The following is a 27,424-nucleotide window of genomic DNA, read 5'->3' as shown; positions in this document are numbered from 1 at the left end:
TTCATGATTTTATTGTACTAACATAAATTTATCATATGTTTTAATAATATGAATCAATACACATTTCATGGTGAATATTACATTAATAAAATGTACATAGATTAAATAAAATTAATATTAGAATGTTCTCAACTTTCAATTTTTAATTTTTTTGTATTGACATACTAAACCGCATGTTGAATACATTTCAATTTATAGCTTTGTAAAAAATAATTCTTATAAAAAAATTCAATTCTCTTTTTATTAATAAAAAGAAGACTTGGGCCTGCACCCACTATATTAATTTATAAATAAAGATTTTACATTAAAGTTATGTTAGATGCATATTACCAAAAAATGGCTTCAACCATACATTGCAAATTTTCCTTATGTTCCTTTCTAAGTAGCAAAAATTACATCACATTTAGCTTAGAGATTTTAAAATATTGACATAAAATTCCATATGCTTCATTCTTCCCTATTATCAGTTTCATCGAGTCAAAGGACTTCCTTGCTTTCTTCACTTCAACCACCTTTAGATCTTGCAACATATTCTTGACAAACTCTCAATTGGCTAAAGCTTGCTCCCTCCTCTATTCTTCGTTGAAATTGGTGCCCCACAAAATGAATAGTTGCAGAGGAGGGTTAAACTTGTAAAGACTTGAGTCCAACATCCTCCTTGAGCACAAAAGCTTGCTCCCAACTCGACCATTGCAATAAAAACCTCTATCCCACCTCATCATTTCTTGCATATGCACTCTATAAATTACCCATTTGACCTCCTCCTTCTAACCTAATTCTGAAATCCAAGCAAAGAACATCGAGGTTATGTCTACATTCATTCTATATTATACTCTAAATTCAAGTAGTCATCTCCAAGCATCATCTTTATAGCCTTAACAATCATGAACTTGCCAAAATGTATGTTGAAGATCTTCCCATATCAACTCCCTTGCACTAGTTTCTCTCTTTACCTCCCATCTAGCCATCTAATCAACTAAATCATTTCTTTCTCCTAAACATGAGATAATCTGAAATTTTCAAATTTCTCCATGATTCTCTAGTAGGCAATAGAAAATTATTTAATTTCCAATTTGACATCTTATTATTCTTAATCGCATTGATGATTATTTATAAGTCACCTTCCAAATGTAGTTTCGTCACCCCTAATTTGCTTGCCACTTTCAAGGCAAGCAATGCCACTCGAGCCTTTGCTTCGTTATTTGTTCCCTCCAATTTATGAGAGCCAAAGCCCACTAAATTACCCTCCCAATCTCTTATTGCACAACCAACACCCCGATGGTCTCAGATTACCACTAGACGCTCCATCAAAATTAGCCTTCCATCTAACTTTAACTCTATCTATAATACCCAAATTAATCCAAGCAAACCTATTAATAGGTGAAAAAACTCAATTATTTAATTGTTGTTGATTTTATCTTTTTTTTCATATTTCAGAAAATATCATTCCAATATAAATTTATAAAAAAATATTATTCCAATATAATTTAATAAAAAAATATTATAATGATACGATAATCTTTTGTAATTTGATTTGTACAAACTAAATTGCAATGGCAAATTAAAGGCAGATACCAGACCATGATGAACGACATATAATTGAATGTTCCCTCTCGGAAAATAACTTCCATAAAGAATAGGTCATTTTATTATTGGCCCCAAATTAGATCGTATGATTATGATGAATGCAATTTGTAATTCTGAGTAAGATACTTGTTAAGGCTACTTAGTGTTTTGAGGATTACTCGCTTTTGCTTAATCCTCTAGTATGCCCTATGTTGCGTTTTTGATGAGCATGGTGACTATGTCGAATTTCAGTCAAACTGTTATCTTATGAGTTTTGAGGTTGTAAGGAACAATCATCGTTTCTGTTCGGTGTTTTATAATTGCATCGTGCTATATGGGATCTGTATTACTTTTAAAAGCTGGATAATCTTTGTCTGCATTAAAATTTTGAATTCTTTCTTTATCAGTTTCTTAAGGATCATTTGTTCTTTCAGAGTTGTACCTTTTTGTATCTAGAGTTTGGACTATTAGTATGGATACAAGTTTTATTGTATGTTTTTATATTTTCAACTCTGTACTTATGTAATAATTTTTTTTAGGGGTTTATCTGATACACTTTAATGGCAATGGAGGACACACTGCCACCCTCCTCTTCAACGTTACAGGGTAACAACGTCCCTTCTAGTGATGCATGGCGGCAAGCATATCTCAGAGTTGCTTCTCAGTGGCACCAGATTAAGCAATCACGGGTTTGTATTTTCCTTAGCTGGTTCTGTTGCAAAGATTATGATAAGAATTAGAAATGCGCTTGATGTTTTAACTCTTAATCTCATGGTTTTCTGCATTTTTTATTTTTAGTGTTTTAGAATTTCACTTAAGATTCATGTTTTGAAACAAAAGGATACTGTGTGGTTTTATATTTAATAATGTTATTAGGGTTGAAGTTAAAGGTTCTAGAATTTCTTGGTTTATGAATATATTAGATTTCATTGTGCGAAGAATTGGAAATCATGGATTGATATTTGGATTGTATTTTCAGAGACCGATTTTCCAAATACCAATTTCAAGAGTTAACCAGCTTGATGCTGGTAAACTTGATGTTGAAATCTCAGCTATGTTGAAGGAACAGCTTGTTAAGGTTTTTTCTGTCATGAAGGTATGAATATGCACATTATAATTATGTGTCTACCAAAGTTTTTGTTATATGTAGTACTTTGGAGATTGGTTATCTGAGGGATTAATGCTGGAGTAGATTGTTGGATGATGGTATTTAAGGCAGTTTGGATTTAGGAAACCATGAAATGGGTTGTGGAAAAGTGCTTCTTAGCAATTCAAACTGTTTTTAATTATGTCTAGCCAGGGTGGTTATTTCGATATGAACCAGAGCTAGATGCATTTCTCCAATTCCTCATTTGGCGGTTCTCGATTTGGGTAGATAAGCCCACTCCAGGAAATGCACTTATGAACCTGCGCTATAGAGATGAGGGATCTACGATGGTGGTGCCAAAAGAGGAAGGTTAGGTGACAAGACATGGCTTTCTTTATTATCTTTCTAATCAATCTTTAGGCATAGGAGACCCTTTTGCTTTTTGTTTGTTGTCTTGTAAGGATAATTATGTTAAGCTATGATACTTAACCTTCAGGGATAATGAAATTATGCAACTATATTTTTGTTTTTGAGGTTTAGGGCAGCTTTTCCTTGATAATAAGGTAAACCAAGGGCTATTTACTTTTTCCTATCAAATTTATCTAATTGTTCTGATATATGTAATGGTAATGGCAGTTAGACGCTAGCTGGTACTTATGATTTAGTTTGTAGTTATAAGCTACTTGACAATTCAGAAGTAGATGACAGTTTCAAAATCAGTTGGTGAGCACTTGAAAATTTTAAATGTGATGCGCACTGGAATGTTAATTATTGAACCATTACTTCCTTTCCACTCTCAATATTCTTGAGTGTTCTATTTCATTCTTCCTTTCTGATATCTATCAGAGCCAGAGAGAAAGGACTTTTGAGTTCAAATTGAATGTTCAGGTTAGTCAAACTGATATCTGAGGACTCACAGACAAGGTGTAACAGGAAAGAGAGATTCAATACAAAGAAATTATTCAATGTAAAATTCAACATGGATTGTAGAAACTAGAAACATTCTGAAGGTTACTGCATCTGATTTTACAGCAGGGAGAAAGATAGCCATAAAGACGATTTGAATAAAACCAAAACAGTTCAGAATTTGATTTCTGCTTGTATTTCCTGCACATAACTTTGATAGAAGAAACTTTTGGAATGGCATTTTTTTAAGTCAAAGGAAAAGAATTCCAAAAAATTTCTGACCCTGGTTATTTCCAAGTTTGAGAACATTATAATAAGATTAGAAGCTGATTTACGAGACTTCAAATTTAGAATGATACTGGTCTAGGCATTCTACAATGGTAAGATCAGAAACACAGTTGCATTTTAGAGAATTCATTTATGTTCCAAGATGTGAATTTTTGAAGGGATAACCAAGAGGAGTGTTCTGGTCAGGATCCGAAGACAGAAGTGGTCTGCTATGAGCAGGAACCTTTTCTATGAAGTCCACAGGTTCCTTTGAAGGTGGACAAATGTCTAGTTGATTTTTCTAACTGATGCAAAGGCAATTCAGACTTTTGAGAGGTAATAGAAAGTCAATTTCTCATTCATTTCTGTAACTGGATGTAATTTCTGTTTTCTATAACCAGTAGCACAGAAATTGGAAACCTGAAAAAAATATCCAATTTAAATGATCTGTTTCTTGTGGTGACTTAAAAGCTAAATATGAAAAGCTCTAATATTGGAAGAGTGGGATGGTTGCAATAATTGAGGATATAGATCTAATGGAAGTTCTAGAAAGTCAGTTCACTAAAGAAGGAGAGATGAGCTTGAAGAAGATTGAGATACTCAAAGTAAAAAGAGAGAGATCTTGATGTTCTTGAGGCTCATGGTGACAAATGGAATGTTGTACAATTTTTCAGTTTCAAAAGATAAGCTTAGAACAAACTGAAAGAAAAACATCAGACTTGGATACAAGGATGATTTTTTATTGTAGAACTTGTGTAATGTCCCCTTCTGGACTCACCCTAGAATTTGCCCACAAAGATAATGATTAATGTTATTATCTGTCTGATATAATGAGTCTGGATCTGATTTGTTATAGGCCCAATCCAGTTTGTACTTGCTGTTCAACAAGGGTCTTTCCATGATCTGTATTTGTAAAAGTTATTGCAATTTCCAATTTAATAAACAAGTTATATGCTAGATAGTGTATTTCTGATTTTGGTATTATTATTATGACAATAATATTATCGTCTTTCTTTTCTGCAGGTCTGAAGGAAGAACATGTATCGATTTCAATGTCTTCCTTTTCTTTTGAATGATGTATATATAGCAAGGCAGCCACGATCAAGTGGCACCTTGATCGGACATGTCTTTTAGACATGTCCGACCAAGATGTCACTTGGTCGTGACTGTCTACCGATTTACTTCGGTGTTTATGATAACTAATCGGTGCCATTAGTATATGTTAACAGATTGATATAAACACAACCGAAATGAATCGGTATCAAAGCAAATGATAATGGATTATCAACACATCCGATAATGAATCGGTGTCAAAGCAAATGATAATGTGTTATAAACACACCCGATAATGAATCGGTGTCAAGGCAAACAATAACAATAACTAATAGCATTATATGCTATTGGGTTAATACCTGATAGTATATTAATGCCGATTCATTAATGAATCAACATTAATATGCTATCGGGTTACTAGCCCGATAGCATTTAGATCGACGCTTAACTGTGTTAAGCAGGTCGTCGATCTTAATCCATTTTATCCAATATCAATATCATAATCAAGATCAAAGGTAACAGTCTGATAAACATATTCAGTTCGGAAAGCATAAATTAGATAATCTAATAGTATAGATGAGTAGACCAAAACATAGGAGATTAACGAGTTAGGAAAATCTTATCTTGCAGAAGCTATCAATGCATTAACACTCCCTCTTAGCTTTGGAAGATAGATAAAGTAACCTGCATCACATTTCTTTTTCCATGATGTCAATCTCTAAGAATATATATCATCTATACATATGATATGAAGTATCATCAGAACATAATATACAAATATAAAACATCACTCTAAGCATGTGACATAGAGTATCACCTAATCATGTGATATAAAAGATTTATCATTTCATTATGACAAGATATCACCTAAACACGTGATATCAGTATTGCCTAAACACACAATACTAAGGATAAACATATGGGAATGGTTAGATTCTCGTCTTATCCAGGTTGTGATGTGTGCACAAACATTTTATACAAATATTTTATCACGACACCATCATGGCACATCCATGACATACCAGAAATCCAATCATGATAACTGATTTAGAGAATCATAAGATCGTCACCTTATGATGTCTACATACAAGTGTTCATAATCTGAGAGATCGTCACCTTATGATGTCTACATACAAGTGTTCATAATCTGAGAGATCGTCACCTCTTAGATATGAACACAGGGGGTGAAACCCAGAATGTCCCAACATGACAAAAGAAGTTTACACATTAAACATCTTATTTACACAGCAGATTACCTTTCTATCATACCTAAACCTTTTTTGAAGTGATCAACCTTCACTCTGGAAAGTGGTTTGGTCAGAATATCTGCAGTCTGATCTCCTGTGCTAACATATTCCAGTTTGATCACATTTTTGTCTACCATGTCTCGCACATAATGGTATGGAATCTCAATATGCTTGGATCTGTCATGAAATAGTGGATTTATAGAAAGCTTTATGCAGCTTTGGTTGTCACAATGAATGACAATGGGTTTCATGGGTTCACCAAATAGTCCCACAAGCAACTTCCTAAGCCATATTGCTTCTCGAGCAGCCATGGAAGCTACAATGTACTTGGCCTCGGTGGAACTCTGAGCTACAGAAGACTGTTTTCTGTTGATCCAAGATATCATGGCTGATCCTAAACTGAAGCAACACCCTGAAGTGCTTTTCCTGTCAGTCACACTCCCAGCCCAATCTGAGTCTGTAAATCCGTGTAGGTCTAGATTGACTTTTTCATATTTTAGACCAAGGTTTAGAGTACCTTGTAAGTATCTCATAATGTGTTTCACTGCAATCAAGTGAATTTCCTTAGGCTCACACATAAACTGACTTAAGGCATTGACAACATAACAGATATCTGGCCTTGTATTCACCAGATCCATTAGGGACCCAATCATCTGTCTGTAGAGTGTAGGATCAATGGATTGTGACTCTGTTGCTGCTTCCCTAAGTTTATGTAAATTTGTTTCCATGGGAGACATCATAGGTCTGTAGTTATGCATTCCGAATCTCATCAAAATGTCCAAGGTATACTTTCCTTGGTTTAGTATAATATTGTCAGAATTCTGCCATACTTCCAATCCTAGGAAGTAATGAAAGTGTCCTAAGTCCTTCATATCAAATTCTTTGGATAGATCATTCTTGCATTGATCTATAAGATGATCATTTCCTGTGATTAATAAGTCATCAACATATAAAATCAACATTAGCATATCATCTTTATTTCTTTTGTAGTAGAGATTAGGATCTGCATCATTTTTATAGAAGCCCAGTCCTGAGAGATAGGTGTCAATTCTTTCATACCAGGCCCTGGGGGCCTGTTTAAGTCCATAGAGAGCTTTCTTAAGTCTGCACACATGAGACTCTGCATCATGAATTTCAAACCCTTCAGGTTGCTCTAGGTAGACTTCTTCTAAGATCTCACCATTTAGAAATGTTGTCTTAACATCCATTTGGTGTACCTTCCATCCTTTTGTTGCTGCAATGGCTAATACAGCTCTCACTGATGTATACCTGGCAACGGGTGCAAAGGTTTCTTCATAGTCTATTCCCTCCCTTTGTGAGAATCCTTTGGCTACAAATCTGGCCTTGTGTTTCTCAATACTGTCGTCTGCAACATGTTTGATTTTGAATAACCATTTAGATGAAACCACAGATTTCTTAGTTGGCCTAGGAACAATCTCCCAAACATCATTTTTCATAATGGATTGATACTCTTCAGACATGGCATCCTTCCATACTTGATGTTTAAGTGCATCTAATACATTGTTTGGATCAGATTTAGAGAGATCATTCATAAGAGCAACATAGCTAGTGAATTTATTTGGTCTTTTGCTTTCCTTGAAGGTTCCTGAAGGAGCAGCAAACTTTTGAGCTTCTGCTACAATCTTGGTGGCCCATAGAGGTCTTTTCTTGAGGTTTTCTCTAGGTGTGTTTGAAGTTTCACCTATGGTTTCCTCAGGATTCTCCCTCTGAAGCTCAGGAGTGGGGTCTTCTTCTATGTTAGGAGTGGGTATATAGATTTCAAGCTCTATTGTACTTAGGGCTCTTTTGAAGGCTAAGTCTTCTTCAAAGATTACATCTCTACTAAGTTCAATATTTCTTTGACCATGTATATATATTCTATAGGCTTTGGATGTTTCGCTATATCCTACAAGTATTCCCCTTTTTCCAGAAGGTTCTAGTTTTAGTCTTTTTTCTTTAGGTACATGTATATAGACAGGACACCCAAATATCCTAAGGTGGCTGATATCTGGCTTTAGTTTGGTAAATACTTCCTCAGGAGTTTTATCTTCAAGATGTGAGTGAGGACATCTGTTTTGGATATACACAACAGTGTTAGTTGCTTCTACCCAAAGATTGATATTTAGATTCTGATCAAGAATCATGGCTTTGGCAGCTTCTACAATTGTCCTATTTTTCCTCTCAGCTACCCCATTTTGTTGAGGATTATAAGGTATTGTTAGCTCCCTCTTAATCCCTGAGTTTTTACAAAAATCTCTAAATAATTATGATGTGTATTCCCCCCATTATCAGTCCTTAGGGTTTTGATTTTATTACCTGAGTAGTTCTCTGTCAGTGATTTAAACTCTTTAAACCTACTAAGGATCTCTTCTGATTCTTTACACTTCAGAAAGTAGATCCAAGTTTTCCTAGAGTAGTCATCAACAAATATTACATAATACAAACATCCTCCTAGAGAGGGAGCGGACATAGGTCCACATACATCAGAATGAATTAACTCTAATACTTTGCTTGTTTTCCTAGTACTATTATGGAAGGCACCCTTGATATTTTTACCTAGGGCACATCCCTTGCATGCCTGTGAACGATATTGCTGCAACTTAGGTAAACCTATGACAAGGTTTCCCATAGATGACAAAGCTCTATAATTCAGGTGGCCTAGTCTTCTATGCCAGACCTCATTTGCATTTGTTGCTTCGTGAATCAGGGCTAGGTTGGGCTCTGTGCACAGCTCATACAAATAGCCTCGTCTTTGACCAATGACTTTAACTTTCTTAATGGAAGAATTTTTCGTCCAAGCCAACACCTTGTTCTCCATGAAGGTTACTCTGTATCCGTTATCTTTTAGGGCTGATATGGAGACTAGATTTCTCTTGATGCTGGGGATATACAATACTCCTTCGAGTTGCAATGATATGCCTGTCTTCAGTTTGATGGTGCAGGAACCAATTCCTCTAACTGGATATGAGGAATCATCTCCGATGGTTACTTCCTCTTCATTATCCTCTGTCATGGAGTCTAGCACTTCTCTAAACCCTGTAATGTGTCTAGATGAACCGCTGTCAATCACCCAGGAGTTAGACTTATTTGATGCATGGCTTGTAAGTGCTGAGTAGAGGACACAGTTCTAGGAGTTATCTTCTCTTTTAGATTTTCCTGCTCTGGCAAATGTGGCTTGTTTGGTTCTCTCTGGACATTTTGCAACAAAGTGCCCGAACTTATCGCACCTATAGCATTGAATATGTGATAGGTCTCTCTTTGAAGTGTTCTTGCCTTGATGACCCTTCCTCTTCCTAAATTGCTTCTTCTTGGTTGTCTTATTTGTGTTAGTATTTAGGACTTGAAAGTCTTCATCTATGTTCTTTTGTTTTATTCCCATCTTGTTCAATATTGATTCTTCATGGAGACAATCGTCCCTTAATCTTTCAAACTTAGGATATTTGGACCTTGCACTGATGCCTTGGACGAATGTACTCCATCCACTAGGCAACCCATCTAGAGCAATGAGTGTTAACTCTTTGTTTTTGATCTCGTAATCCAGAGTTGCTAGTTCATCTCTTAGAGTTGATATCCACATAAAGTAGGCGTTGATTGTCTCCCTCTTGTTCATGGTGATATGATTTATTTCTCGTTTTAATGCCAGAGTTCGACTTGCATTCGATATCTCAAATGTGCTTTCAAGTGCTTTGAACATTTTATAGGCTGTCTGATGTTTTCTTATGATGGGCATTATGTTGTTTCTCACCCCATCAACTATTATTTTGATGGCTTTTTCATTTCCTTCAGTCCATGCGGTTTTGTCAGGTTCATTTTTAGGTTGATCATTTTTAGTTTGAACAAATGAATCTACTTTGTTCTCTTTTAAGATCATCTGGATTCTGAACTTCCAGGCTGAAAAATCATCGCCACCTCCGAGTCTGTCTTCGAATCTGATAGCGTTGGCCATTGGAGAAATGTGATGTAGTATATAACCTTGTTCTTAAATTATTCACAAAATTGAATAGCCTCAAGTTCGATCAACTTGGCTCTAATACCATGTAAAAGTTATTGCAATTTCCAATCTAATAAACAAGTTATATGCTAGATAGTGTATTTCTGATTTTGGTATTATTATTATGACAATAATATTATCGTCTTTCTTTTCTGCAGGTCTGAAGGAAGAACATGTATCGATTTCAATGTCTTCCTTTTCTTTTGAATGATGTATATATAGCAAGGCAGCCACGATCAAGTGGCACCTTGATCGGACATGTCTTTTAGACATGTCCGACCAAGATGTCACTTGGTCGTGACTGTCTACTGATTTACTTCGGTGTTTATGATAACTAATCGGTGCCATTAGTATATGTTAATAGATCGATATAAACACAACCGAAATGTATCAGTATCAAAGCAAATGATAATGGATTATCAACACACCCGATAATGAATCGGTGTCAAAGCAAATGATAATGGGTTATAAACACACCCGATAATGAATTGGTGTCAAGGCAAACAATAACAATAACTAATAGCATTATATGCTATCGGGTTAATACCCCGATAGTATATTAATGCCGATTCATTAATGAATCGACATTAATATGCTATCAGGTTACTAGCCCGATAGCATTTAGATCGACGCTTAACTGTGTTAAGCAGGTCGTCGATCTTAATCCATTTTATCCAATATCAATATCATAATCAAGATCAAAGGTTACAGTCTGCTAAACATATTCAGTTCGGAAAGCATAAATCAGATAATCTAATAGTATAGATGAGTAGACTAAAACAGGGGAGATTAACGAGTTAGGAAAATCTTATCTTGCAGAAGCTACCAATGCATTAACAGTATTTGTGTCCCTTTTTACTGATTGCTGCAGATGCCTTTGTCTGTCTTGATCGATTGTCTTCCTTGATATTTGATCCACATTGAATAATACTGCTATAGCCTGGAATAATTAATGACTTCTGATCGGACTTCTACGCCTGATAGTATAATCAGAATTGGTCTGCTCTTTTTGAATCTCAATCCTTATCCAGTTCTTTTCCTTGATGCCCCTTCTCCGACTTCCGATCTGCCTTGGTATTGGAGAGTCACATCCCTACTAAACATGTCTCCTTTTCAAAGGTGGTGTCTCTTATTATTATGACCTCTGCCCTTTAACTATCATTAGTCATCTTAATGTAATCACTGACCATGCCTCTTTACTCATCACCTGTGGCTGTTTGGTGTAGTCGCACCTCATTAGTCATTGTGGAGACCCATATTAATATAACAATCCTTAAGCTTTCTTAATTTAGTTGGTGCCAAATTGATTTGCCAATGGTTTGCTGGGTATTAATGCCTAGATACAGTTTTAGGAAAGGCAAAAAATGGCGAAGTCTTATTAATAAGACCATTTTTTTGAGTATTGATATCTTCCCTATGGTGGGGGCGTTACAGTCCACCCTCCCCAAATTTGCTTGTCCTCAAGCAATGATGATTTTTAACCAAATCTTTGCTAATGCGAGGGTTTCAATTCATCTCTTTGGGATTCATAATCCTTAGATCATCCATTAGCTTGTAATGTCCCCAATTTTTTAAGTGACAATTAATTAATTAAATTAATTTTATTAAGTTATCAAAAAATAAATAAAATATTCAAACGATGACTTAATATTTATTAATTTAATTAAATAATAAAATATTTTTATAAGGTCACTTTATTAAATAAAGTTCTCTAGTAGGCCCGATCTTCTAGATGTTTCCTAGAGTGCTTTATAAGGAGGTCTTGGGGTTGTGGCAAAGGCATGCTTGGGATTTGATAAATGCTTTGTGATTTCTGGAGACGAAAACCTTCAAGAGTTTGACAAGAGGGTTGGACAAAAACTTAGCTCTTCCTGGGAGTGGATTTACAACGAAGTTCACAACTAGGGCAAATTTGTGAAGTCTCCATTGGAGACAAATTTGAAGATAAGTTCTATCAATAAAGATGTTTGCAGAGTTTATTATTGATTCAGAAGTGAGAATGGATACATTGCCATGTAGCTCGTTTTAAAGGTTAACATACTTCTGAATATTACTTTAGCCACTATTTTGAGCCTATATCATTCTTAAGTCATTGGTGGTGATTATTTTATTAATCAATGAGTTCTCAATACTAAATATTGGTAAACTGTGATATAAGTTGAGGGCAAATAAACTCGAAGCTTACCATGCATTATGACACACACACTCGGCATGAATATTTGAAGGGGCAATTTACTAAAGCGAATTATGTGGGTGGTGTTGATGTGTGTTTTATGCACATAACATTTCAGAATAAAATGCCAAGGTAATTTACCCTCTCTTGAACAAAATCACCTCAGATGCTAAGGGTATGATCAACTAAAATGATTCCAAGGTTTCTACATGTCAGGGCTTGACGAGTGGTTAACTCAATGGTCGATTTGAATTGCCGTGTTCACTTGGGGACTTACACAAATGTTTGAATTATCTTCTTTGATCATGAAATATGTGGAATATGTGTGCTGACAACTTAGGATTTAGCAATGTAGCTCCGGACTTAATTCTTACTAAAAAATGGGCAAAAGAAATAGGCTTCAAGAAATCTATTCTAAGCCTAGGAATGTAGGAAATGATGAATAAATCTAGTGGAATCGAACTAGGCAAGGTCTCACAAACAGGTATTGACACAAGCTCAATGCAATCATCTAAGGTATACTTATTGATTTTCAGACTATTATAATCACACATTTAACACCATCCAAGTTTACGCTTGTCAAGGGATGCATAATAATTGAAGTTAAGCTTACTCAAATTTCCAATTGACCACACAAGGCGCACTTACCAACGACAAGAGGCTAGTGGTATGGATTAAGGATTCCACACAAATATACTCAACAAATCTTTCACTCAATCTAACAAACATGAAAACAAATTTTAATATAACTTGGAGGAATTGAGAACCATGAATGCAAAGACAACATTTGAAGAGCAAAATCACCAATAATTGAACAATGATTTAGATTCAATAGCTATAGCATATACCAAGAATTCTACAAAAACTCCCTTACAAATGAGAGATAATGAGGTATATATAGATTCTCATACAAAATGGATGGCCAAGATTAAAACTAAATCAAGGGCCAAGATCATGCCAACAAAACCCTAGAATTGCCCTAATTAGGGTTTACATAAAAAATGGTGCCACCTACACATGGCCCAATAGAAAGATACCTAGTCATCAAATAGGGAATCTTCTAGAAGATTCCTCCTTGCATCTCTCTCTCCTAGCATACTCCAAGAATCTAGCCAATACAAAATCTAACTCCATGGAAATGCTAGGTAAGGTATCTTACTACAAATCAATCATGTCCAATGAATCCGAGCAAGCGTCCAAAGTGTTCTCCCAATCTGGCATGAGCTTCTGCGAACTATGAACATGAATCAACAAAGAGACCAAATCATCCATCTGACTCTTCTTCAAAGAGTCCAACTAACAAAAATACATAAGTTTCATCTTGTCTCTTAATTCGGCTTAGTGTAAACCACTAGCATCACTAACTTCAACACTCAATAACTCCTCAATTGAGGCAAGGATCTTCAACTGAATATCCTGAATTGATCCTTCCATCTCTATACAACTCAGTTGGGTGTTCTCATAAGTTGATTTCTTCATGGCCAATGAACAATACCAGCCATGGAAATCGTATCTGTCTCCACTGTGCACAATATTCTCACTGATCAATGTGGACTTGGGAATGTTCTTCAAAGCTTTGAGGCGTGGAATAGTCCTCTCCTGGATAGGTTGGAATTCTTCTCAAACTCAATCCAAATATTGGATTCTAAACATGAGCCCTATTGTCCTATCATATGCCTGGACAAACTGAGTAAGGAAATCATCCGCTTGTCTTCTTGTACTTTCAATCCACTTCTCCACCTCCGTGAGTGTATCTCTCGCTGCCTCATAGTGTGAATGTAGTCCATGATCAACCGCAATAGGGGAAATAAGGGTGGGATTCTCACGCCTTATCCCCACAATATACTCTCTAAGTCTGATATTCTCTTCTCTGTACTTCTCCTTCTCTTCAATCTCTCTATCCAACCTTGCGTTGGTCACCCTAAGGTTATCACCAACTTCCTTAAACTCTTGTTGTCTTGTAGTACGATCAAGGGCAACTTAAGTAATCTGGAAATCCATAGGAGTAGCAATGTCTGCCGTCACACCTCCAATAGGAACAACCACCTGCGCATTCGCATTCCTGTCTCATCTCTAGCTATGTGCGACAAGATCTCAACTTTCTTAGGTTCTGGCTCCTTATTGCTCCTAGCTAAGTAGTCATCAATGTTATCAATAGGCTGTACCTCTATCATTTTCTTACTCTTTTCCATACTTTTCATCAGCCAATCAGGAATAGCGGATATCTCCATACCATCATCGAGACACATCTCTTGATCAAGCCCTCTCAATGCTGAGATAACATCATCATCATCAGGATTATGATTACTCCTGGTCAAATCATATACCTCATTTCCCAAACTAACTTCCAAAAGGACAGTAAGGGATCCCGACTGATCATCATTCTTATTTGGTGGAGCAGATGTCGCTGTGGCATGTAAATCTTGAATATTCTTCGATAGTATCACTGTGTTGGAACATTGTCGGGTCTCCTTATTTTGTTCTGTCATTTCAACTTCCTTGATTGATGAGACACTGAGAGGGGGTGAAGGAATGATAGTCGTTTGTTTCTTCTTTTTGACCTTCTCAACCTTCTTCCCTCTTGCCTTGACTCCTCCTGGTGTGTTTTTCCTTCTCTTGGGAGCTTGACTCTCTTCATCCACATGAATCCTGACATCACTGATAGTCCTCTGATCATCCTCGGAAGCGGATTCTTCCGACTTCATCTTTTCATAAGTGAAGGAAACACCCATATCAACTAACTTATTCATCTGAATACCCACCCATGCACGAGAGAAACTCAAGACCTCTCTCATCAACATCTTCAAATCTATCTCCTCTGACTCTGACCAATTAGGCAATAAGATCGCCTTCTTCATTTCATTTTTATACTGTGGATGCGTATGATCTTTGTCATCTAACACCTGATCAGGAATTAGGAAAAGTCCACACTTCCTCATGAAATCCACTGACATTCCGAACCACATTCGTCTCTTCACTGCCTGCTCGTCCATCAAGTTGGCCCAATAATTTTCTATGTCTACCTTGTGGATGAACTTCTCTCCCCTGATCCTTCCAACTTTCTTATCTGGATCAAATCTTTCTCTTTTCTTGAAGGTTGCAAATCGATAGAATTCAAGCTCCTCACTTGCAGTGTTGGCAGCTAAGGCAGACTAGTAAACCTCCAACGTTTTCCCAACTGAAATAGGGAATGTAATGCTTGTCCTATGCTTCTCTTTCTGAATGGAATCAATCTCTAGAAGCTGTCTCACCACTTCCAACAAGATCATTATGTCGGAAGGAAACCTAGGAAGTTTTTAGGGTTCAGATTGAAACCCATGAATCCTAAGGTATGTGAAAGTGGGAAACTGTATATACCACAATCCATATTTCTCTATTAGCTCCATTGCCTCCTTGGACAACCTCCTATGGATTTCGCCTTGTAGCATTCGCATGATGTACATTGTGAATACATCATTCACTCTCTTATAATCTTCAATTCTATACATGTTCAGCTGGGGATAGCAATCATAACTCCTAAATTGTCCTTGCCCATTCTCGACTTCACCTCTACATATCAAATCGTGGAAGCAGTATACCAAATAGGAAGTCATGGCAAATGACTTGGACCGCTCCACATTCCTTAGCTGAAAGTCCATATTGTCACTTATGATTCTAGACCAATTTATCAATGTTCCTCTTAGACAATCTTGGGTGAAATAGAACAATCCATCCATCGTATATTGCACCCCGTGGCATCCCCATCACTCGATTAAGTAGGAATACTAAATCACTATATTCCTCTTTGAAATCTGTGCACGAGTGTCTTGGGAGCCTTGTAATGATGAGGCCTAGGCTCGATCATCCACTCCTTATTCACCATGGTCTTACACGCATCCATCTTCTTTGTATATCAATCTTCATATTCATCTTTAGTTACATCCTTCATGTTTGCTCCACGTGGAATTCCAAACACTTCAGCAATCGCATCCTCAACAAGGTAGGCAATGACAGTGCCCTTAGGAGTCTTGATCATTCGGGAGCGAGGATCATAACATCGTGCACACTCCAGGATAAGCTCACTGCACTGTATGGACTGTGGAAATCCAGTGGCTTAAAAAATACCACTCTTCATAATGTTTACATACGTTGGGGAAGGAATCTAGCTTCCAACTCCGAACATCCGCCGTCGCATCAGGTTCAGGTTCAGGAAATGCATGTTCGTGTCTGTTATCTCCTTCCATCTGGATGACATCTTGGATTCTGGATAGAGTCCAGTCTCCAGTATCTTCCATTGTTCTCTCCTTTCCTTAAGTCCGGACTTCGACATCGCACCTGTATGAAGCTTGAAGTTAGAACTTTAGGAAAAATAATAATATTCTCAATAAAATTTTTGACTTCTTAGTGATTTAGACTGATTAGGGTATGGAAATCAGGAAAATAATCCACACTCTAGGTAGATTTCAACAATTTAAATACGAAATGTGACAAGGTTAGGGTATGAAACCCTCATGAAATCAACACCTCCTTATACTTAGAAATTTTGTGCAAATTAAAGTGCAAAGGAGTATACCGAATCAAGAGTGACTAAGGAAAGATGTGAAAGGATGTGTTTTCACACAAAAATTATGTCTGAGGACACCTTCCGAAGTCAACAATGGCTGCCAACAAATATGAAGACGCCCTGTAACTAATAAATTAACCTCTCAAACAAGTTACAATCATTTGAAATATGCACAAATTTGATAAAAACCAGTCTTGATGACGAAAGCAATCAAACTAAGAAACATAGGTATGGCTGGTAAAAGTTAAATTTCTAAGGACAAGCAGCCAATAACGAAGTTGCAGACCTGTGACAGCCCTCCAATGGTCTGAAAATGATCTCAAAATGCCCCCAAAATGTCTCCAAATGTAAATCGATGTAGTTGTGGTTGGCTGGGCAATAAAAGTTAAGTCTGAAAATTGATGATCAGCCAACAATGGAGGTCGAACTAGCTGAAGCAATGGCGTCAAAATTCAGATCTGCAGAAACCACAGCAAGTAGGAACAATGGCAGCCACCAAAATATGGCACCAAACCAAAATCGAAAATTTCAAGCTATGGCATCACTTCACACAAGTCTGAAAATGCCATCAATGGCATTCAAATTTTGCCAACTTAGGTCTGAGAACAGCAAGCAAGGACGGAGGTATCAAGAAAAATCGCCCCAATTTGGAGGTAGAAGCTCCAAGCACAAAATCGCTACCTCAACAAAAATGGCGAATTTCACCAAAAAATCGTGGCATTCAATCAACAATGGCAGCCACCAAAATGTTGCCCAGCTGGAAAATGGAATGCCAATGGGGAAAAATGGCAGCAAGAAGAGTCTTCAATCAATCACTTTACTTGAACACTCCCTCCAAAATCGCCAACTATGGAGAAAATTGCCCTTGCATAGACACACTTGGCAGACTTAATAATAAAATAATGCTGGCTTTCCCTTTATTTGAACTCACTTTCACTATCAAATCTCACCACACAAGCAATGTGGGATAAAATTCTTGTTCTTATACTTGCTTGGTGAAACTGATTTGCTTCTAGAAGGTTGAAAACATTAAATGCTTATTGCAAATCATTAATTGTTTTTTTTATTTTTTAAATAATAATCATCGCCTTTCATTAAAAAACAATTAAATGGGGCTCATTTTATTAAAATATTTCAATTTAAATCCAAAATGGGCCAATTGGGGAAAATCGATCCCAGTAAGGATTAAAAAATCGTCACAAAAATCACTTAAAATCATCAAATATCCCCTTAGGGGAAAATTGATTTCAGTAGGGATAGAAAAATCCCTTTGAAAATCATCAAACGTGCATAAAATGGGGCTAGGGGAAAATCGATCTAGGTGTGGAATGAAAAGTTCCACTCAAAATTAAGTCATCACACAAAAATACCCCTCTGGTGGAAAAACGACCCCAGTCTGGATGAAAATCTGGACTCAAAACATTAGAAAATCTCTCTCAGTGGAAAATCGGGACTGAGTGTTTGCACAAAAATCCTCAAAACTTGTCACAAAAGTCTTGGTGGAAAATCAACCTAGGTGTGGAATCAAGACAAATGTCATCCGCAATCCTATCCATACTCCCTGGTGGAAAAACGTGGGTAGTCAGGATAAATCCTAACACAGTCAAAATTTAATGCATCCAGGGGAAAATCAATCCTAGTATGGATTAAAAGTGGTGGAAAATCGAGGCAAGTATGGATTTCCCTTGATTTCAAGGGAAATCCATGTCCAGTTTGGATTTTGAGTGGGGAAAACCATGGGTAGTTAGGAATATGAGGGGAAAAGCACCTCTAGTATGGAATTTTGACCTTTTAACCCTTAGAATATGGATTTTCATCCGGAAAATTATGATTTTTCCACTCAAAATCACTAGGAAATTTCGAAACTCAATAAAACTCATCTAGACTCGGGCATATTCATCAAAAAATGGAGCGTAACACAAGGAAATCTATTGGGATACAAATCAACTTGAATAACTTCCTAGGAGCGAGAAAACAACTCCAAAAGGTCTAAAAACACCTTAGCACTTAAAATCACCGACTAAGATCTGAGTTTGAACAAAGTTCTGAACCTGGTTTGGAGATCTGTGAAAATCTACTTTCTTGAAAGAGTTTGCAAATTCTTAATTGTGAACAGTAATTCTGATCCTATTGCTGTTCTCAGATAATCCTTTTTTCAAGGGTTTATGTATAGCGGCTGGTTAATCAATAGAACCCAAACCCTCTTCCACCTGATACAATTAATTCCTGATCTAAGATTTGAGGTGTGACAACCATCAAATACTTGTTAAAAAACACCTTTATTTATTAGGGCACTGGAAGCTGACTCACAAAGGGAGGGACATGACAGCCTTGTTTATATGCTTCATGCTTGATTAGGTTCAGGGTAATATGTAGGAATGTAGAGAGGCAACATGATGCTGATAGGACATAAATGCCTCACATTTAGAGTTTTGAGGCTGAATTGTCGTCAATTAAGGTTGTTTACAGGTCAGCACAAAGCTATGTTTGTAAAGGACAGACACGAGTGAGAATAAAAAAATTATTCTACTGTAGAAGTAGCTGAAGAGGGTAAGCTCTATAAAGGCACTTTAGGTTGGAGTCCTAAGACAAAGTAAGAAAGTGTATGCTTCACTGAATTTTTATGATAATTCAACATTTTCTAACTTTGTTTTGATGATTATCGTTTATGGGAGACTAATTTGTATGATCAAGCAAAGTGGACAAATGAATGGAAAATGTCCATGCAGATGGAATATGATTTAAAACAAAAAGACAAAACTTGAGTTCTATGTGAATTATCATCGGGAGAGAACGCCACTGGGTGTAAATGGGCATGCAAGGCAAAGTACTAGCGATGATGATGGCTAAGGGGTTTTCTCAGCCAGAGTGTATAGAGAATGAGGAGACCTTTGCTTTAATAGAAAGATGGCGATAGTCAGATTGGTTCTAGCTGTTGCATTACAATTTGGTTGGAAATTCTGCCAAATGGACAAGAAGAGCATAATTCTTAATTGAGATTGAAGGAGTAAGCGTATATGGCTCAACCACAAGGGTTCTAATTTACATGTTAAGGAACATCTTGTGTATAAGTTGGTCAAGGATCTTGACAGTTTGAATTTGGTTTCATTACCTTGGTATAACGAAATTGATCTCAATCTTCCTCGATTTGAATTTGGAGAAGACCTTTTGATCCAAAATCTATATGTCAAGAATTCAGACGATGATATAGTTATTCTGATATTCTATTTAGACAATTTAATTATCACATGCAACAAGGCTAGCATGATGCAACAGGGAAAAAACAGATTTCTGCCTTGGTTTCGACATGACAGTTAGGTGTTGCATTATTGCCTTAGTAGAGTTTTGGCAGAGTAATGATGGAATTTTCATTTTTCAAATGAAGTAAGCCAAAACTTTGTTGGAGAAATCCGATGGCTGATTGTCAAAAGTTATTATTCAATAGTGACTCACTGGAGGCTAATTAACTGCTTATGAAAGCTAGCAGGTAGCTGGATATTTCTTACAGCTACAAGGCCTTGTTTGATTTTTTCTGAGCTAGACTTTTAGGATTCTGAGCGAACCTCTGATGTATCTTTGGAGAGCAAAAAATGAATATTAATATGAATAATTTTTCTTTTTTCTTGTTGGTTTTACTGATGCTGATTAGGTACCTTCAATAGGAAACTGGCAAGATATGCCTTTTGTCCAGGAACATGAGGTGATTCATAGTGGGTCTCTCAAACACATCTCTCATGAGCATAAATGATCAATTTAGCACTTAGTGCATCTAGGTGATGCTCACCATGGTGAAGCATTAGGACTTCCTGGGAGGTCACCAATCCCAGTACTGTAACAACTCAAGCACGCCTAACAATGGAGTTTCCTCGAAGATTGAGCGCGCTTAGCTTGCTATACCATTTGCAAGACCTTCAGTAAGTGTAGTGCTTCATAAAATACTCATTACAGAGCTGCTATAGCTCATCTAATGACAAGTAGGAAGTGTTTTTCAGTGTATCAAATTGTGTTCATACTAGACAGCTGATATCTTTATACAAGAAATATCTAAGTTGCCGGTTCGGGTTCGGGTTCCAGTTCGGGTTCGAAGAACCCGGTACGCCGATACAGCAAAATTTTGAAAAGGGGTTTGGGTTCGTTTGGGTTCATTAGTACAAAAACATGTAAATTTTTTATATATATATATATATTTTGATATTTGTGAAGCCTATAAGCATGAATTAAAATATGCATGTCACATAGCATCATATGAACAACAAAACAAACATAAACTTGTAATCATAGCATCATGATCATACCATAATTGATAATAGCATCATATACATCAAGTTTAATATCAAAATGACAAAATATTCAAGTATCATTGTTTCAACTTTCAACAATATAAACTTAAAGTTTAATCATCAAATGGATCATCTAATTCTTCATCCTCCTCCTCCTCCTCCTCCTCCTCATTGACATTGACATTACATGAGCCAATGCCACTTGCACTTGCACTATAAGTTGGCTCAATTTCCGAGTCATCAAGTGTCAATGCAAGAAGCTGAGAAGCAGGAGCATCCAAATCAGTATGCTCTGGCTCTATATCCCACATCTTTGTTTCCCCTTGTGTGTAGTCATGTTGTTTGTGTGAAAGAAGACGTAGGTTGGAATGCACATATACTAAATTCTCCGCTCTTTTTGATAGCAGCCTATTGCGCTTTACTGAGTGGATGAAAGAGTATGTGCTCCAATTTCTTTCTGAAGCAGATGAACTAGCAACCTATGAAGACAAAGTAAACAATTAAAGTTATACATTAATAAAAATAAAATTACTAGCAACCTATGAAGACAAAGTAAACTATAAATAAACTAAAACTTGTAAATTTAAAATTTTAATTAATTAAACTTACTTGTGATAAAACTTTTATAGCGAGGGGTTGTAGGTGTTGGAAGCATGTGCCATGGAAGTACCACCAGCTATGAGCATCTTTCTTGGATCTATGACGAAGTGCATCAACACTTAGACCATTCCCATTTGCGAATTCTATGAACTCATTTGTAACAACATCTCGCAAATCATCATCGGGATATAGTCTAAGAAATGCTGCCTTATACCCATCAAATACTTCTAGATCTCTCCATGGTGGAATCCTTCCTGGTTTATCAAGAAACTGATTGCTATAGTACTTAGGTGTCAAGGCATAGGCAAGAAGGTGCAAAGGAGTGGTCATCTTATTCCACCTCTCGACAATAATTACTTCCAGTTCTTTGAAGAATTTCTCCTGAGGATCATTCTCTTTTTCATTTATAGTGACCTTTATTTTTTCAAGCATTGAATCAATGCCATCATAAATCTCACCTATGCAAGGCCTATCCATGTCTGTATAGCGAATCATGCTCATGATGGGCTCAGTGATACTTAGGAGATATGTAACAAGATCCCACCATTTCTCATTCAATATTCTATCCCTAATTTTTTCTGCCCTCTCAGTGCTACTTTGCTTCCATACAGTCCAATTGGTGCTGATCACCATATTGCATAGTGCCACTCTAACTTTCACAAGTCGTCTTAAGACGATTGTGTTTGATGCAAAACGGGTCTCAGCAACCTATAACACAAATTAATGCCAAATGATTAAAAAATAAAGCCAAACTTTAAAGAAGAATACACAATATAGCTTACACAATGATATTATTAACATTGAAAATTCAAAAAATTAGAAAATGTAAAATTAAATTACTATTTCACTTACCTTCAATAGCTCCAAATTTGAATAGGTTCTAAAAATCCCTTGAGACATGTGGTGGTTTGTGATGAACATCTGGATGTCCTCAGCCTCTGCATACACATCTTTGATCCATTTTATTTTTTGCCCAATCCTTTGTAGCATAAGATTGAATGAATGTACCGCACAAGGTGTCCAAAAGATGTGATCATAGCGTTGCTCAACCAACAAACCAGCAGCTCTACAATTTTTTGCATTGTCCGTTATGACTTGGACAACATTGCGAGGTCCCACAGACTCAATGGCAGAGATGAGAATTTCTGCAATAAATTGGCCATCTTTTATTTGGCCCTCACAATCCACAGCTCTCAAAAACATTGCCCCTTTAGGGGACACCGCTATGACATTGATCAAGGGACGGTTTTTAGCATCTTTCCACCCATCTGAAACAATTGTTACACCTGTCTCAACCCATGAATCCCTTATGGGTTTCAATGCATCTTCAACCCTCTTCACCTCTTTCTCCAATAATGTTCCACGTGCCTTCTCATAACTGGGGCCCTTATACCCTCTTGGTGCCTCATTAACACTTTTTATCATTTGCTTCCAATATGGGGAGCGAACAACATTGAATGACAACCCATTTGCATAAATGCACCTTACTATATCTTGATCAGCATTGTCTCTACTCTCATTTTGGAATGCGGTTTCTAAAGGCCCCTTTGTTCTTTTACGTGTCAAGGGTGGTTCACTTTAAGGTTCATTTGTGGCAAAGAAGGGGTGGTCTTATACTACAATACTGGGATTAGAAGGGCCTTGCATTCCCCTTGTTTTCTTTGATGCGGTTTGGTTCAATCTACGGGCTTCCCTCTCTTCTGCCGCCTCATGCTCCCTAATATATTTCATCACTATCTCATCTAGTATAGGTTTACCATTTTTTCCAGGGCATTTTTTGATGCCTCTTCCTTTTATTCCACACAAATGGCCTACCACCCGATAATATGAACTATTACGTTCAATATCACATCCATGGCATTTCCAACGGAATCCCCCACCTCCCGGAAGTTGTTTTATAATGTCCACATATTTCCATAAGGGAGAATTTGGATCATTTCTTTGTTTTGCAATTATTTGTTCATTGCCAATGGAGGAAGATGTAGATGCCATTCTAGTTCCTATGGCAAGAAATAAAATAAACATATTCAAAAACAAAAACTAAATAATGAAAAAAAATTCAAGTTTCATGTTTGAAAATTTGTGAAACAAAAAAAGTTGGAAAAAAATGTTTAAAAACCTACCTCTTGCAGCCAATGGAAGCTTGAAAATGTATGGAAATGATGCTGCAACACTTTTTGAAGCTTCTAAAATCAGTCTTCAACTCCTCCTCTTTGATCTTGGAAGCCAAATTTTCTTCAACCTGCTCTCATAAAAAATTTGTTTGCAACACAAATGAGGTGAAATGTGTCAATAAAGTGTTTTAGAAGTGTTTTTTAGGTTATGATTTTCACTTTTTAAAAGGCGGAACTGAAAAAAAATTAAAATTTGGTTTGTTTTTTAGCTTTATGGGCCGCCCAGCCGCCGGGGTTCGCTTGGGTCCGCCCGGGTTCGCCTGGGTTCGACCCGGGTCGAACCCACCTTGGGTTTTTCGAACCCTAGTCGAACCGGACCCGTACCACGGACCCAGTCGAACCCGGACCCGTACCAAGGCGTCCCAGGGGTGAACCCGGTAACTTAGAGAAATATAGTTACGATACTGTACAGCTCAAGAACTGATAGCTGATATCGTCACAAAACAAGGTGGACCAGATAAAATTTTCAACAACAGACAGCTGATATCTTCACAAAACTAGCTGGACTTGACAAGTTTGGAAGTTAAATTATAAGATTTGAGTTGTACCATGTGCGGCCATTTATGGTTGGTATCTATAGTGCATGTCATGATGATAATAACTTCTATGTTCTATTGTATTTTATGCATGACCATTGAGGGAGGGTATCGGAGGGTATTAGAAATTTAGAATATATAATTGTCATTACAATTATAGGTTTATTTGTAGTTATAACTTGACAGTTTCAAATTCGTTGAAGAATACTTCAAATATATGTGCACGTGAACATCAAAGAATGAAGCATTGTGCTCATTTTTTCGTCAAATCTCTACTGTCCTTTTTAATTTTTCCTTTATTACATCAGATTCTTGTAAAATATGCTTAGACAGGTTAAAGGAAGCCTGACTCACTAAATCCTTTGTTTTCTTTGTTTCTTAAGCCAGCCTGCAAACCACATTAAGTTGTAGACTGTTAAATTAAATCAGTGTCTCAAATTGTTGAACTTGACATGATTTTCTAAAAGACTATACAAAAGCGTCTGAGCAACCATGAACTGCTAGAAATGCAAACTGTTTAATATGCACACGAGTTTTGGAAGTTATACGGTATTGATTGAAATTATGTAAAATAGCTACAATATGAAAGTCTTTACATCTAAGATGAGACAAATCTAAAAATCAAACTTGATGACAAGAACACAAACCTGGATGTGAACCTATGTTTCGGAATGAAGGGTTGGACAATTACTAACTATTTTTATATTACAAAAACATATTTCCAAACAAGCAATAGAAATGGCAGAAGAGTTGGTTACCTTTAGAATTTAAATGAACCTAAAGTAATTTGATTTTCTAGTAGAAAATCATATTTCCTAAATGACCACAACTGATGGATAAGTCTGGTAACTTCAGCATGGAAATGAACCTAAACAAATTTGAATGTTCTACTTTATACCCTTCAGATTGAAATGCTTTATTTTGATAAAGACAGCTCTAATGACTAAACTTTCTGTGTCGTCTTTTCTCAAATAGAAATTTTGATATTTATGAAGTATGATATATTGTGAATGCGTTGATGTACCAACTTGACTTGTATTAAGTAATTTGTCGCTTGCTGTGCAATATCTGGATACTAATAGGGCTGAGGCAAGCAATTGGCATTGCAATTTTCTTGTAAAATTATAAGGCTCTTTTTCTGTTAGTTTTGTTGCATTTTAATTTAACTAGTTGTTTCATATGGTGTTACTGTAAACTTCTCATCTCGAAAATCTCAAAGATTGCCAAAATAATTAGGTTCATTTCTACGGATTGTTACAATTTTTTACTGTGTTGATTGCTTACTGTTGCTCCTTGCAGATGTGATTAAGAGAAAAGTCCTTAACATTGGTGTTGTTTTCTATCATATGATTGATTTCAGTCAGGACAGGGTTGGAGGGTCCTGGTCTTACCCGATCTCAAAAGCTCTGGTATTGCCTGGCCACAATTGGAGGTCAATATGGATGGACCAGGCTGCAGTCTTTTTCTGCTTATCGAAGCTGGGGTGACAGTGAACATGTATTTTCTAGGTTTTTGCATGCCACATTAGAGACTTTTGTACCTGCAATAGTTCGATTATTCATAAATTTATTCCAGTATTTTCTCATTTGCATGTTTTGCTTCACAGAGGTCTTGGACTCGTCGAGCATGGGTTCTCCTCCAACGAGCAGAGAGTTTCTACCAAGCTGCATTATTCATAAACCTCCTTATATTCCTTTACACGGGAAGGTATTACTTCTTTTTATCAAATATTCTTTAGCAGATCTGACTTAAGTAACACCACGCTGAAGATAAAAATTAACAACAATATGGAATCTCAGATACTAGGTAAAATTGCATAGTTATCTTATCAGTTGAAATATTAGGGAGCTTCTCTAAAGTACATTGAAACAAAAGCTACCAATATCTTAATTGATAATAAATGAAAGGTAACTTTCCTCCTTGAAAAAAGAAACTGAGAAGTTCTGTTAGATGCAGGTATAGAAATATTGTTGAAAGGATTTTAAGAGCTAGGCTTGTTTATGAAAGGCCAAATATGAACCGCAGTGTCAGTTTTGAATATATGAATCGCCAGCTAGTATGGAACGAGTTTTCGGTATTGATATTTCTTGCCTGTTTTTATTTTAGTTCTTCTGAATAAATAATAATTTGCAGTATTGATCTGTTTGTTCACACTACTCTTCTTGTTTCCCTCCTTTGATATTTGCAGTCTAATTTTTTTTATGTACTCTTTTTTGATCAGGAGTTACTATTATTAATGTTGCCTTTACTGAACACAACATCGATAAAGAAAATCTTATTTTTTCCCTTTGCAAAAGATAAATCAGATGGAAATTCTCTGGAAGATGATGCCTGTCCAGTTTGTGGGGCAAACCCCATCCTAATTTCATTCATTGCTGTTCCATGTGAGCACAAGTACTGTTATTACTGCCTTCGCACTAGATGTGCATCTACCTCATCTTTTCATTGTTTAAAGTGCAATGCTCAGGTGGTGGCCATGAAAAGAAACAATATTCGTTTAAATACCATAGGAGGAAATTAAAATTAGAAGGTGATATATAAGCAGACTGTAAGCTTGTCTGCTGTTTATTCTTGTATTTTTGGTTGATATTTCTTACCATTAGCTCATGTGAAGGCATTTTTGGTTGAGCATTATGTATTATTAATGACATTGAACTTCAAATATGTTATTTTGGTACAATCTTGCTTCCTTGGTGACATTCAAATGGAACTTCAACTTTTATGTAATTTCCATATCAATGTCATTCATGTCGAAGTTACTTATACCAGATTCAAAATGTACTTTGATTATGTTTAACGCATTTTTTTAATATTCATAATTTTTAAATTGTATGCATCAAAAACTGCATATTGTTTATTATTTTTATTGTCTACGGTAGGGGCATAGCAGTGGCTTGCAATGCTTATGAGTTATAATGAAAGTAAAAAAAAAAAAATCTTTGCCATGGCAAATGCATTGTACCTCAAAACCTTTCATGATATGGCCAAATTTGAAGATTTG

The 27,424-nt window shown here is 36.4% G+C and overlaps 1 protein-coding gene across 6 annotated transcripts; it reads left to right on the top strand.

The window, feature by feature from the left end:
* Positions 1-1,559: 1,559 nt before the first annotated feature.
* Positions 1,560-27,186, top strand: LOC131074515 (peroxisome biogenesis protein 2). Of its 6 annotated transcripts, none has more exons than XM_058011157.2 (8): positions 1,560-1,704; positions 2,106-2,255; positions 2,546-2,662; positions 2,863-3,022; positions 25,784-25,920; positions 26,030-26,130; positions 26,374-26,497; positions 26,645-27,186. In XM_058011157.2, the coding sequence occupies exons 2-8, from the start codon at positions 2,127-2,129 to the stop codon at positions 26,942-26,944; spliced, it is 1,068 nt and encodes a 355-aa protein (XP_057867140.2). In that variant the 5' UTR covers positions 1,560-1,704; positions 2,106-2,126; the 3' UTR covers positions 26,945-27,186. The 6 variants fall into 6 exon arrangements, with proteins under 6 accessions (XP_057867140.2, XP_057867142.2, XP_057867144.2 ...); XM_058011159.2 differs by having other exon boundaries at positions 1,562-1,640; XM_058011161.2 differs by lacking the exon at positions 1,560-1,704 and adding an exon at positions 1,711-1,845 and having other exon boundaries at positions 26,380-26,497.
* Positions 27,187-27,424: the final 238 nt, after the last annotated feature.

This window comes from Cryptomeria japonica, chromosome 9 (assembly GCF_030272615.1).
Source record: "Cryptomeria japonica chromosome 9, Sugi_1.0, whole genome shotgun sequence".
NCBI lineage: Eukaryota > Viridiplantae > Streptophyta > Pinopsida > Cupressales > Cupressaceae > Cryptomeria > Cryptomeria japonica.
This window is presented reverse-complemented; position numbering and strand designations above follow the sequence as displayed.

Excerpts from the sequence above, each read along its gene's own strand:
- LOC131074515 (XM_058011157.2), top strand. The coding sequence starts at position 2,127 with ATGGCAATGGAGGACACACTGCCACCCTCCTCTTCAACGTTACAGGGT. Across the intron at positions 2,256-2,545 it reads ACCAGATTAAGCAATCACGG|AGACCGATTTTCCAAATACC; the intron begins GTTTGTATTTTC and ends TTGTATTTTCAG. Across the intron at positions 26,131-26,373 it reads ATATTCCTTTACACGGGAAG|ATGCAGGTATAGAAATATTG; the intron begins GTATTACTTCTT and ends AAGTTCTGTTAG.